The following is a 14,601-nucleotide window of genomic DNA, read 5'->3' as shown; positions in this document are numbered from 1 at the left end:
TTCTCCAGCGACTGGTCCCTGTTGAAGGGAAGTGTTACAGGGATGGAAACTCTGCCTCCAAAAGCATGTAGACAGACCTAGATGGAGGATAGGTCTAGAAAAATGGCTCCAGCTTTTGGTATTTTGTGTAGTAAAGGTTTCTGTAATTTCCACCATTCGTCTGTCAATTTGTCATACTATTGTAGTTTGTATGTTGATCTGATGCTAGAAGTTATGCCACTGGAATTTTAAATGTCAGCAGTGTCACCCAGGGTGGACAGGTTTCTAGACTAATGTAGACTATGAAGAAGGAGAGGCAGACCGCTTCTGAATTGTTAGCTACTGAAAACCTTATGAACAGCAATGGATCTTGTCTCATACAGTGCCGGAAAATGAGCCTCTTAGTTTGAAAGGGACTCAAAATGATACTGGGGAAGAGCTTCCCCTTCAAAGTAGAGTTGACCTTTATGAAATGGATAGAATAAGCTTTGGGGATCTTCATTTGCTGAGAAGAAACAGCTACACACATACATTAGTAATCAGAACGTGGAATGTAGAAAGTATGATTCTAGGAAAATGGGAAATCATCAACAATGAAATGTAATGCAAAAAAATCAATATCTTAGGCGTTCCTTAGCAGAAATGATTTCTCATTTTAAATCAGACAACCTTATGGTTTACTATTCTGGGGACGACAAATTGAAGAGGAAAGGTATTGCATTCACTGTCAAAAAGAACATTTCAAGATCTATGTTGAAGTACATTGCTGTCTGTGATAGTATAATATTCATATGCTTACAAGGAAGACCAGAGTCTTGGTGTATTGCTTTTGGATAAGCCCTAGAATGCTAATTGATCAGTGGTTCAGTCCTACTAGACACTCCTTGGAAAGCCTATACAGTGTCTCTAAGAGTCAGAACCCACTTGATGGCACTTAACCATTATAAGTCCTAGTATAGCACTGTGGGTTAAGGTTCTGGACTACAAAGCCGGTTTGAACCACAGGGACGGAAGTTCAGGCTCACCAGCTGCTCCTTGGAAACCTTATACAGGGTTACTGTGAGTCAGAACCTACTCCTTGGCACTTAACAACAACAACCATTATAATAACAACAAAAAAAGAAGAGCATTGTTATTCAAATTTATGCACCAAATACTGATGCCAGTAATGATGAAATTGGAGAATCCTACTAACTTCTCTAGATTTAAATTAATCAAATATGCAATCACGATGCATTGGTAATTACTGGTGATTTGAATTCAAAAGTTGGAAATAAAGAGGAAGGATCAGACATTGGAAAATATGGCCTTGGTGATAGAAATGATGCTGGAGACCACATGATAGAAGTTTGCAACGCCAATGACTTATTCAGTGATAGAATACACGGGAATCAAATTGACTACATCTGTGGATAAAGACAATGAAAAGCTCAGTATCAATAGTGAACACAAGGCCAGCGAACAGCTCAGGAATAGACCATCAGTTGCTCATATACAAGTCCAGGCTAAAGCTGAAGAAAATTAAAACAAGTGAAGGATAGCCAAAACATAACCTTTCCTGCCTGAATTTAGATACCATGCCAAGAACAGGTTTGATGCATTAGACTCTAATGACCAAAAATCTGAAGAGTTGTGGAATAATTTCAAAAACATTATCCATGAAGAAAGTAAAATTTCATGGAAAAGACAGAAAAGGCAAGAACAGACCAAAATGAATATCAGAAGAGATTTTGAACCTTGCTTTTCAGTGTAGAGAAGATAAAGCAGCTGGAATAAATGAGAAAGTAAACAGAACAGAAAATTTCAAAGGACAGTTGAAGATACAAAGTAAAGAAGTATAAAATATTGAATAAAGTATTAAAATGATCTGTGCCGAGAACTGGAGTTACAAATTCAAAAGGGACGAACCCACTCAGCATTTCTCAAGCTGAAGGAACAGATTTGTTGAAGAATATTGAAAGTGCCATGGACTGACAGAAGCCACGATGATGAGGCTTCTTCGCTCATACATCAAACATATTATCAGGAGGTACCTGGTCCTGGAGAAGGGCATTATGCTAGGTAAAATGGGGAGGTCAATGAAAATGAGAAAGAGCCTCAACAAAATGGAGTAACACTGTTGAAGCAACAATGGGCTCAAACATAACAGTAATTGTGAAGCTGATGCGGGACTGGACAGGGTTTCATTCTTTTATGCTTAGGGTCGCTAAGAGTTGGAATGGACTCCAGGACACCTCATAACAAAAAGCAACAGCTTGCTTTCATTATCATATATTTTGACTTAACTTCATAGATGAGATTTAAAGACAACTTCTTAAAGTAGAAATAGTAGAAGTTAGTGTGGAAAATATGTATTCTATATACTCAACACATAATGTTTCGAAGCTAAACTAATCAAAGTAGAATATTTTATTTACTATTAATCTTTACTTTGAATAAATGGCAGAGCAGTAATGAATACATACCCATATGATCTTTAAAATATCAATATTTGAATCATTTCAAAAGTAATAATTTATTCAATTAATATAAGGATACACATATTAAGTATACATGTTGGTCTGAATTAACTAGATAATCCCCCCCCATGACTCCAAAACAGTGAGGTACATAATCACAGGAATGGATTGTAAAACCTTTAATTTGGCAATAACATTTTTTAGGAATAATTCACTCAGTGAAGTGTCAAAGGGTTTAAAGCTATTTTATCCTTGTTCTATTGATCTGAAATCTGGCTAGAGGAAATGGACTTCTGTTTTGGCAAAAACAAAAATTTTCTGAGCCAACATCACTATAATCCAAAGCTTAATACACAGACCATAATTTGGTGAGTCCAAGGTATGAAAGTAGATATTTATGGGACTGTAAAGAACTTACATATAAGTATTGGTTTTTTAAATGGCTTATAGTATGCCAGTGATACAGAGATGTAACTATTTCTAAATGCAGTATTGAATTATGTCAAATATTGAATTATAATCATTTTCCTCCGTAGAATTAACCATTATTTTAACTTTCTAGTACAATAGTGGTTTTTTGTACTTCATGATGTCAGTCACAAGATGGTTGCTTTCAAAATCATTCAATGTAAAGCATTTGCTTCTAAAAATTATGCCAGGATAATCTTAGAATAGGTCTCCATTCTTAGATGTAATTAAGCAGCACATAACTGATTTAGAGGCCCTAATCATAGAAATAAATCAAAGACTCTTGAGAAAAACACTCTTTTCAAACTGAGGTTATGCATATGCTTGTTTTCCTTGAGATTTGATGAAAGAATGAAAATCTTTAACAGTATTTTCAAAGTCCTTGGCTTGTTTTACATTTAGTGCTTTTTGGTTTACTTGATGAAATACTTTTCTCTGTATTTCAGTTATTGTATACACTTCCCAAATTTTATGTTTTTCTTGTAGGAATGTAGGACAAAAACTTGGCGGCCAAGTGTTGTATTCAAAAGAGATGCCCTTCTTATAAGAGAAGTCAGAGAAGATGATATTGGCAATTACACCTGTGAATTAAAATATGGAGGCTTTGTTGTGAGAAGAACTACTGAATTAACAGTTACAGGTAATTACTGCCTTAAGTATTTCGTTTGCAAATAATGGAAGTACCCTTTTAAGTTTAGTTGTTGTAGTACATACTGATCGTTTTTTTTTCTTCAGTAGTTGTGCAATGAAAAGAAAAACTTAACCAAATGCTAAGTGATTTCCTATAGGTGGAGTTTCTTCCTTCTGGCTTTTAAATCATCTTAAATTGAGATGCATTTGAAAGGTAAAAGGCAGTATATTCAGGGAATTATAGAAATGTTCACTTTTGAATGTACTTGAAATAACGAGTTTACAATTTCACAAAATTATGCTTATATTTTCTAGCGGTATCATTCTTGGAAGAAATTTTCTAGAATGACAATATGGAATGTATGAAATATATCTTTGTCTTCCTGTCTTGTTCTAAATAGAAGAAAAACATTACTTTTTCTCTTATATTCATGTATCACTTTATGATCATATATATATTCTCATGATCTTTAAAATAGCATAATTTTAATAAGCAAATAATAATATAAGATACCTTGCTTGCTGTGGTAAAAGGAAATGGGACAAAATTTAGAAAGCCAGCTGTCATCCGATATTTACAACTGACTGAACACGTAACTTAGATCTAATCACACTTTTCAGAATACTGGTTTTCTCAACCATAAAATGGATTTGATAAGTTGTCTGATTTTATTTCAAATTATTTTTGTGAAAATTGAATGAGGTAATATGTATGAAATCAATTTACTAAATATGAAATTGCTCTAAATGTACATCACTTTTGTCTTTTTTGTCAAGAAAACATATATTCATCACTTTTCGGTTTTTTATTTTGTAGTGTACTTCATTAAAAACAGTTCCATGAGAATGGAGGTGGGGAGGAGGGGAATATCAGGAGATTAAAGACATTCTTCTCATGTTCTTGAGAGGATCATCTTTGTGATTTCTGTATCAGCATGCTTGTCAAACACATACAAAAGTATATAAAACAGAATGATTTTGCCTTCGAGTTGTTGGAACCAACTCGGTGGCAATTAACGGCACCAGCACATTTTATCCTACTCTAAATTACATATTTTAAATTAAGGAGATTTTCATTTGTTCATCAATTCACTTAAAAGTATTGTTTTTCCATATGAAGTCTCTTGGCAATCAATTACAGTTTGTAATAATCAACTTTTCTTCTCAAAATTTTAATATACTTTGGCTTGACCACCACATCCTGCTTCAAGGAATTCACTTGGTGAATAGTAATAATTCTGGTTTAAAGAAAGTTTATTTAAACAAAGAAGGAGCTCTGCTAAATATCACATCAAGTAAACAACTAACCTCTGAAATATATGATATATTTGAATAGTAAACACAGAGTCAGTGTTTAGGTTGTACTATGTATCTCTCATGAGTGCATACACAATTTATAGTAGCTTAGCTTGTGATTTAGCTATGTGATAGGCTTCTTTATAGAAAATCAAAGTTAATGCTTTGTTGCTTTTTATTCCCTATTTTTAATGGTCTGTTGAAAAAATATAAATATACATGTTAAATATTTGCATTTTCCTTACAGTAATCATTGAAATTTGTTGATTATCTTTTGCTCCCAAGTAAAAAGCACTGATGTAGTTCTTCTAAGTAATATAAAATATAAAGTATGAAAGTTAACGGATCTATTCTGAATAGAAAATCAAATTCACTTCTAGACTCTTTCCTCCTTGTAGTATAGAATCATTCATTGGTGTGGTGCTGTAGGATAAGTATTGTACTGCTAACCACATGGTCAGTGGTTCTAATTCACCAGCCCCTCCTCAGAAACCCTATACAGGGCCGCTATGGGTTAGAAACGACATGATGGCACTTAACAATAACACAGAGCGAGGCTTTCTCCCACTGTGAGTTTAGGGCAATTTGAATATTTATAACATCACTCATGGGCCATACAAAATTATCAACTTAAAAATTAACCTGCTATATGTGTGGAAACATTTGATTAACTCACCCCTGATGCCCTAATGCAATGGTGTCCTTGTGGCACTGTGGGTTAATGCACTGGACTGCAAAGTCAGTTTGAACCCGTGGTTCACACCCACCAGCTGCTCCTCAGAAACCCTATACAAGGTCACTATGAATTGGAACCAACTGTATGGCACTTAACAGCAACTCAGAGGAGATTAGAGTTAGGACCTTCCCTACTCTGGTGTAACTTCATTAACATTTAAAAAGAAAGTCCGTATTTCTACATTCAAATGTCAGAGTTTGTATGTATGCATAAAAGTGCTGTCCCTGGAGTAGGGTCAGTCCCAAATGGTAAAGTGGCTAGTTCTTAGAACCAAGACTACAGCTCTTTTTCTCCTAAATGCTATCCAAGCCTGCTATACTTTCTTAAACTTCATTTCTCCAAAAGCATCTCCTTTTCTTCATAGGAAAAGGAAGCATTATTATTTTGTGATACTAAAGTGAAAGTTTTCATTCAACTGATTGTCATTAATACTGTTAATTTATAGAGTCTTATCTGTGATATGAATTGTGCATATTATTATTTAAGATTGTATGTGCAATTTTGGTTGAATGAGAGAGCAACATGTTCTAAAATTTTAGAAAATGTTGTTGTTAACTGCTGTTCTGACTCACAGTGACCCTATGTAAAGTTTCCAAGGAGAGGCTGATGGTTTTGAATTGCACAATTTGAGGTTAGTGGTCCAGTGTTTATCCTACAGCACCACACCACAACTATATTAAAATGCATTTTAGGTATTAAAGGATCTATTGACAAGATTCATTTATGCTTAACATTCCTTTCATGATATGACACTTGAACACATTTACGTACTTTACTGTGACCAAATGGGAGCAAAAGTCTTAGAACCTGAATTTTGTCCCTCAATAAGACAACAAATGAGAGCAGTTCTCTGGAGGAGAATGAATCGTTGTTTTTGTTTTTTTTTTACCTTGTTTGTTTTTTTGTACATCGTTTTCATATTTTGTTCTGTGTAAATATCGTGCAAAGTGTGATGCTATTTATTTTAAGTGGATATCTCTTAGCAAATAATAAATAAATATTTTTAAGTGTGTTAGAATGTTTCTTTCAATAAGAAAGAAAGAAAGTACTATATGTATGTGATTAGAAAAAGGAATTTCTGGTGTCCTTGAGGAATTATTTGGTGACTAAATGTGCATGCAATATTGGGAGTTTATTAAAATGATTTGGAAGTAGTGGATCAAAAGAGGCATGACAAGCAAAAGAATAATTTACCTCCCCAGCAGTTTTGGTATTTATTAAGCATTTGTTTTCTTTTGTTATGTTTCCCTATAAGACGTTTTAGACTTATCTGTAGCCTCTGCCCTTTGCTGTATGCCTCAGTACCACTGAAGTTTGTACCATTTCCCAAATCTTTTGCCTCTGATCCCAAGCTATTCTCTCGTGTATACCTTTTCTCCACATTGTAACAGGACCAATTCTGACTTTTTATGCACAGCTCATAACATGTGTCTGTTAAGTGCTGTAAGTCAGTTCTGGCTCACAGCTACCTTGTAGGAATGGCTGGTGGTCTTGAATTGCCGACCTTGATGTTCGCAGTCCAGTGTGTACTTTCTAGTGCTATCTATACCAGCACTTTAGGAGCTCTGGTAGTGTAGTGGTTATGAATCAGGCTGCGAACCCCAAGGTCAGCAGTTCGAAACTACCAGCTGTTCCGCGGGAGAAAGATGAGGCGTTATGCTCCCTTAAAGATTTATAGCCTCGGAAACCCTGTACAGGGTTGCTATGAGTTGGAATCGACTCCAAGGCACTAAACAACAACAACATACCAGCACTTTATAGTACACCTATTCCAGTGCTTAAGGGTCACTGGTGACATAGTGTGTTACTGTTGGACTGTTAACCACAAGGTCAGCTGTTCAAATCCAGCAGCCACTCTGTGAGAGAAAGATGACTCGGTCTTCTTCCATAAAGATTTACAGCCTTTAGAAACCATATATAGGGTCACTATGCGTTGGAGCCAACTTAACAGCACACAACCACAACAGCATTTCAGTACTTAACCACATTGTGTTTTAACTATTTTCTAGTCCAAGATCCTGTCCACAAAAGCACTTTGCATTTTGTTGTCATGTTTCCTTAAGCTTGTCTTGTAAGTGACAGCTTCCCAGACTCCTTGTTTTTGATGGCCTTAACCATTTTGAGGAGTCCTGTCAGGTATTTTGTAGAACACTCATCAGTTGGGATTTCTTTGATGTGTTTGTGATTACAGCAGTAAAGTGCTATTCTTATCACAATATATCACATGCTCATCTGGCTGAGGTAGTGTTTGTTGGTTTCTCCACTGAAAGGTGACCTAATTTTCTTCCTTTTCATACTGTACTCTTTGGAAGGAAGTGACTATGAGCGGTACATCCATAAAGAGGAGAGATCTAAGTTCCAACTTTGTAAAGGAATTTCAATTGTGGGAAATTCTTCTGCATATAAATGTATGCCACATTTATTTATTCAATAAGTGAATAAATGTCCCACATTTATTTATTCAATTTTTTTTTTATTTTAATTACAGTGTGGACTTATAGATCTGTAGTTTTTAGTTTGGACTATTTGGTGTGGCATTGTGGGTTAATGCGTTGGATTGCAAAGTCCATTTGTTGCACGAAGTCAACGGTTCAAGCTCACCAGATGCTCCTCTGAAAATTTACATTGGGTCACTTTAGATCAGAACCACTTGACAGCAACAATTCTTAACAACAATAACAATTCTACCTTGGAGTCCTGGTGTCACGTACAGGATAGGCACTGAACCACAAGGTCACTTTGAACCGCAAAGTTGGCTGTTCAAACTCACCACCCTCTCTTGGATCACTATGAATTGGAACTGATTTGATAGCACTTAGAAACAACAACAACAATACTGCCTTGTTTATTTTCTTGTTCAAATTATTCCAATTTTGGTCACTGGGAGATCTTTCAGTTAGTTGCTGGATCCCTTTGACATGTCCTTATTGTTGTGTGATTTAAAACATTTTTGTGAATGCTTCCTTACTTTTTAGCACAACAAGGTTCTCCTGGTTCATCTTATATATTTTCTGCCCAGTCTAAGAATTGGCTATTTTCCCAATGAATCCTGGTTCCATTTATTGAAGAATGAAATTAGAAACAAAGACCTGAGTGTTGGGAGTCCTGGTTGCTGAGATATCATTGCTCATTGGCCTTCTCAGTTGTCAAAATAAGGACCTATATATGTAAATACCAATTAATACATGGAACTATGTGTCTGTGTAACCATCTCTATTTAAAATAATCTGAACCTGAGCTCATAGTGATGTCTCCAACTCGAATCCATTATTTCATGAATAATTCTAGCCTCTCCCCCTTATTTACCCATGGAAAAACCTAGCTCACACCATCCACCATCAATTTACTTAGTTGCTTAATTCCAGTACACATATGCAGCAGTATCAGAATTGTTAACGTGTACTTCCGAGAGAAACAACCTTATGAACTAGAGTGCAGTGTTATGTACAGTTTCTTTTGTTTTTAACCTTACAGATTCCATTCATCTCCAAAGTTGTTTAGATCTTCCCTTTCTGTCCCCACCCCACTTCTTCAGTGAGGTATTTTTTGTTTGTTTGTTTAATTTAGGTTTTTATTATTATTCAGTGAGGGGTTTTTTCCCAGAGATTTTAATATAGTTAAAATGTTTTATCATATTCCGTATCTCATTCTAGAATTCCTCAACCTCTTAAATGAACTTTAAAAATGTGTATAGATTAAGTATACAAATAACTCTTTGTGCTGTTTAGTTTTATGGGCCTTAACAAATAGATTGTGCTATATATCTATCCATCATTATAGGAGTCCTGGTGGCACCATAGGATAAGCACTGGACTGCTAACCTCAAAGTTGGCAGTTCAATCCCACCAGACATTTCGTTGGAGAAAGATGATGCTTTCTGCTCAGAAACCCTATACTGGATTGCTGTGAGTCAAGATCAACTTGACGGCCATGGATGGGTTTTATAGTATATTATTCTTTTATAAGGGATAATTTCATTGCTAATAAAAATCCCCTGTTTCACCTTTTCTATTTTTTATACTCTCTCCCAAACTCCAGGCAACCTCTGATCTTTGCCTGTAATCATAATATTGACTTTTTCAAAATTGCATATAACTGAAATCACACAGCTTTTCCATACTGGTTGCTTTCAATTAGTAATAAGCATTTAACATTTTTTTTCATGTCTTTTTATGACTTGACAGGTCAGTTCTTTTTATTGCTGCTAAATTTTCTATTGTGTGTATGTACTACAGTTACGAACATCTTGGTTGCTTCCAGTTTGGAGATTATCAATAAAACAGCACATGTAGGATTTTGCTTGGGTGGTTGTTCTTATTAACTACTTTCAAGTCAGTTCTGACTCATAAAATTCCTGTATAGGGTTTCTGAGGAGCAGCTGGTGAGCTTGAACTGCTGACCTTGGGTTCAAACTGACCTTGCAGTCCAGCGCATTAGCCCATAACGTTTCATCAGGTTCTCAGATCAGTTGAGTGTATACCTAGAAATGTGCTTGCTAAATCACAAGGTAAGGCTATGTTTCTGGTTTTCAGTTTTTCCAGTTTGTCTGCGTGTATGTAGCAATGATAGAATTGATGACTTCCAAACTTTGCAACATATCATAGCTGAAACAGAAAGTGACAATTGCAATGTCAAGTTCTCAACCCAAATGAAAATCAGTAGAATGTCTGTCTTACCAATAGCAGTCACTCTCAATCAACAGATGAGCATTCTTGAAAAAATTAATTCAATAGCATGGACACACACCAGTGTAAAAATTGTTCTCTAAATTGACATATTTCATTATAAAATAGAGGGTCATCAGAGACTAGGGAGACCCACAATGGAATGGATTGACACATCAGCTACAATAATGACCTCAAACTAAGTGATAATTATGAGGACAGCAGAGAAATGGGCAGCATTTCATTTGGTTGTACATAGAATTGCTATGAGAAGAAATTTTAATTATGTCAATAGTTAGGCAAAATAATACCACTGTCACCTGAAAAGTCTAGAAAGTACTGCCATGAATAACTGGCAATCCAGGTCTAACATTCCACTTTTGTTAATACTACTAAATGTTGCATCAGCCTTTTCATTTTCTTTATGATATCGCTGCTTTGTATTGAGTTTTCAGTTAAATGATATACATGATATCACCTTGGATATATTAATTGTTAAGATAAGTGCCTACCTGAGGTTAAATTTTTGGATGCAAATGCAGGAGTTATTGACAACTCCATGTTAGCTTTTCACAATAAATTCCATCAAAAGCTATTTTATTCTTCATTCTGTTTAAAATACTTTATGCGAAAGGCTCTCTATCAAACTATATAACATGCACCTCTTTCTTAATGTTAAAGAATATATTATTTACCTCTTTAGGTAGAGCTTTTGTTTGGTTTATTTAATCCCACTAAGAAATCAGGAATCCTGCCCATATTTTCACTTTTTTTTCCTTTTCATTTAATAAGGAACTATAACAAAGTAGAGTCATGGTGTGGTGCTGCAGGGCAAGGCGGCGGTTCAAACCCATCAGCTGCTCATCGTAAGCCTATTCAGGGTCAGTATGAGTCGGAACTGACTCAGTAGCACTTAGCAACAACAACATAACAAAGTATATAAGTCCTGGTGGCATTGTAGGATAAGCACTAGACTGTAAACTGCAAAGTCAGCAGTTCAAAATCACCAACCTAAAACAACACCACAGAACAGACCCTTCAGGAAATCTGCAGCTTCGACATCAGACAAGCAGAGAATTTAAGAGGAATTCCTGCATCAGATATGACCCATCACACCATTTCCACAGTGACCATGTTCACTATTGGATGCTGGGCAACAGCTGCAGAGAAACCCGATATTTCCATTGGATTGACTCAATAACACTTAACTACAAAAACAAAGGTGAAGAAAGAGATCAGAACAGTGCACACACCATTCAAGTCCCCTAAGCGTCTTTGTGATTATAAACCCCTTCCTCCCTACCAATGTTTACCACTAGCATGATTTTCATGGTGTTTGATTTTATGGCTTTTAAAAGTTTTATTAGTAGTAGTACATGCCTAAGCGATGTAATTATAGTTTGCCTAACGTAGTGGTTACGAATCGGGCTGCGAACCTTAAGGTCAGCGGTTCGAAACTACCAGCTGCTCCGCGGGAGAAAGATGAGGCTTTCTACTCCCGTAAAGATTTACACCCTCGGAAACCCTATACAGGGTCGCTATGGGTCGGAACCGACTCGATGGCACACAACAACAACAACAAGTTTGGGAGCATAAATGCTGACCCACACATTTTGTATTTTATTGTGTCTAGCTTCTTCAACTCAAATTATGTTTCAACCATCCGTGCTATTCCATCTATCTTTAGATTATTAAGAACTATTTTAAAAAATATTTCATTGTGAATTGAGTGATAGTTTACAGGGCAGATCATCGGTTTCCCACAGTACCAATCATATTTTGTTTCATTGTAATGATTACAATCCCCTCCATGCACCAGTGGTTAAAAGTATTTACCTCTATTCCCTCTTTTCTTTCTTTTTTTGATGTTCACAAAACACACAGGAAACATACTTTCATTGAAACGACCAAAGGTTACCAATGGCACACAGTCTTACCACCTTCCATGGGTCTAGAGTCCTCAGCTGTCCTGTCTCTCTATGCCATCACCTCTGCTTCCATCTCTGCTGTGGCTGATTTTCGGGTTAGAATCCCACATTCTGCTCATGTTCTTCCCTTATTAATTACACTTATACTCTAGTGTTCTAGAATATGAATTGCCTACGGTTTGCTTTGATTTATTGGCTAGTACTAGTAATGCTGCCACTAGCCATCATATGTGTTGCATATGTTTGTGTATCCTGGAACATGCATTTCTGTGGAATTTTTACCTAGGAGTAGTTTTACTGGTTCATATAGAGTCTATATAGTCACTACGGCTCCTTCTGCGGCCTAATATATGCCACCATATTGTTGTTAAGTGCCATTATGACTTATAGCGACCCTGTAGAGAGTTTCTGAAGAATGATTGATGGATTTGAACCTCTGACCTTGCAGTTATCAGACCATTGCTTATCCCATAGGGCCACACCAGGCTATCCTTATTGTTACTGTTTCAAAGGGTTTGCACCAATCTAGATTCTTACTATTGGTCTATGTCTGTTTCTGTTATTCTACATCCTTGTCAACATTTGACATGTGTTGCTTATTTGATGGATATACTGTGGTATCCACTGTCCTTTTGTTGTTGTTGTTGTGTGCTGTGGAGTCGGTTCTGACTCATAGAGACCCTGTACAGAGTTTCTGAGGCTATAAATCTTTACTTGAGCAGAACGCCTCATCTTTCTCCTGCAGAACAGTGGGAGTTTCGAACTGCTGACCTTGCGGTTTGCAGCCCGATTCGTAACCACTATGCTAACCACTTTCCTTTAGTACTAATGAAATCCAGCATATCTTGGTTGATCATTTAAGTTTTTCTTATGAATTGATTGCTCAAGACTTTCACTCATTTTCCCCCTGTGAATACATATATGGTGTAAATGATCCTTTTTAGATTGAATTTACGTTTCTTCATGTTGTACCGAGAAAAAGATCATGAAAGGCTAGTATTGGCTGTTGTATCCTTTCCTAAATGAGTGAAGTCATCTAGTAATGATCTCTTAACGAATTCTAGTAGCACTGTGGATTATAGATGGGCTGCTAACAGCAAGGTCAGTAGTTTAAATCTACCAGTCGTTCCATGGGTGAAAGAAGAGGCTTACTACTCCTGTAAAGATTTACAGCCTCGGAAACCATATACACGATCATTATGCATTGGAATTGCCTCGATTGCACACCAACATTGTCTTTGTTTTAATTGCCACCATTGTGTGAAATCAGGAGGTTCTGGAATATATTTCAGTTTTAAAAAATCAGAACCTGTTGATACTTGTACTATTTGAGATTTTTAATGCAAGCATCAGAAATATAATTCCAGTTAACTTAAGCAAAATAGAATTTACTGGTTCAAATAATTGAAATGAAAATTTCCAGCATGGCTGGATTCAGTCTTTTCTTTCCTCATTTGTGACCTCTACTAGCCTCCAGAATCTCTCTTAATCTCCACTTATATAATAGACCATAAGCAGGCTGTGTTTTAACATGTTAAGAACTTCCGCCAAGGCAGAACCTTAAGTGATGACTTAGAAAAAAATTCATCAATCACTCCTTTTGTCTTGAATCAGATCATATGACTATATTTGCATCCATAGGAGTGGATATTCAGTTCAGGTTGGTCTTGGTCATGTACCAACCTTACTTCATGGACAGATGAAAAGGCATCACAAAAGAAATTCAAGGTTGCCAAAGAAAATAAAGACTATCCTAAATGTATGATTTCTTAACAATTAAAAACTATGATTTGATAATCATTTAATTCTGTTATAGTGTGAGACCACTATATTGAAAAAAGATTTCACACTAAACCAAACATCCTTTGACAGTTACCAGAGGTAGAAGGGAAGGGTGAGTCATTCACTGGTCAAAGGGTAGGCACATGTCAACTTGGGTGACAGGCAATATACAACAAGAGGGAGGTAGGCAGAAGAATGATGAAGGCAGGGGAAGAGTACAAAAATTGAAGGGAACAGAGATGAATACTGTTATAGGTGCAATTCTGCAGTAACAGTGATTTATGTGTACATATATGGATAGTTACACAGGCTGAATTGGTGTGGGAGGGAGAGTGAGATGATACCAACAAATATATAATGGTTTGACAGACTATATTTGTACATGACGTTTACCTTTGCTGAAAACATATCTATGAATGTGCTTTAGAATACAGGGGGCAGATGTATGAAAACTTCTTAGACATTACCAAACATATTCAGGAAATGATTTACTGGACCTGGGGGTTCAAGACCGTAGTCTTGGGGACACCATAGTCAACTGGCCTTTCATAGTCCACAAAAACAACATTCAACATTTAAAATCCCAGTTGCTCATCAGCAAGCATCTCAGGTACAACTATTGGTCTCTCCCTGTCCTGAGGAAAGACGAGGGATGAAAA

The 14,601-nt window shown here is 36.2% G+C and overlaps 1 protein-coding gene across 1 annotated transcript in view; it reads left to right on the top strand.

Annotated features, from left to right (window-relative positions):
* Positions 1-14,601, top strand: part of IL1RAPL1 (interleukin 1 receptor accessory protein-like 1) — a 1,809,453-nt gene that overhangs the window by 1,055,779 nt on the left and 739,073 nt on the right. The window contains exon 5 of the mRNA XM_006835561.1: positions 3,393-3,546. Coding sequence (XP_006835624.1) covers positions 3,393-3,546 — 154 coding nt within the window. The remainder of the gene's footprint in view (positions 1-3,392; positions 3,547-14,601) is intronic.

Source organism: Chrysochloris asiatica, unplaced genomic scaffold (genome assembly GCF_000296735.1).
Source record: "Chrysochloris asiatica unplaced genomic scaffold, ChrAsi1.0 scaffold00018, whole genome shotgun sequence".
Classification (NCBI taxonomy): domain Eukaryota; kingdom Metazoa; phylum Chordata; class Mammalia; order Afrosoricida; family Chrysochloridae; genus Chrysochloris; species Chrysochloris asiatica.
This window is presented reverse-complemented; position numbering and strand designations above follow the sequence as displayed.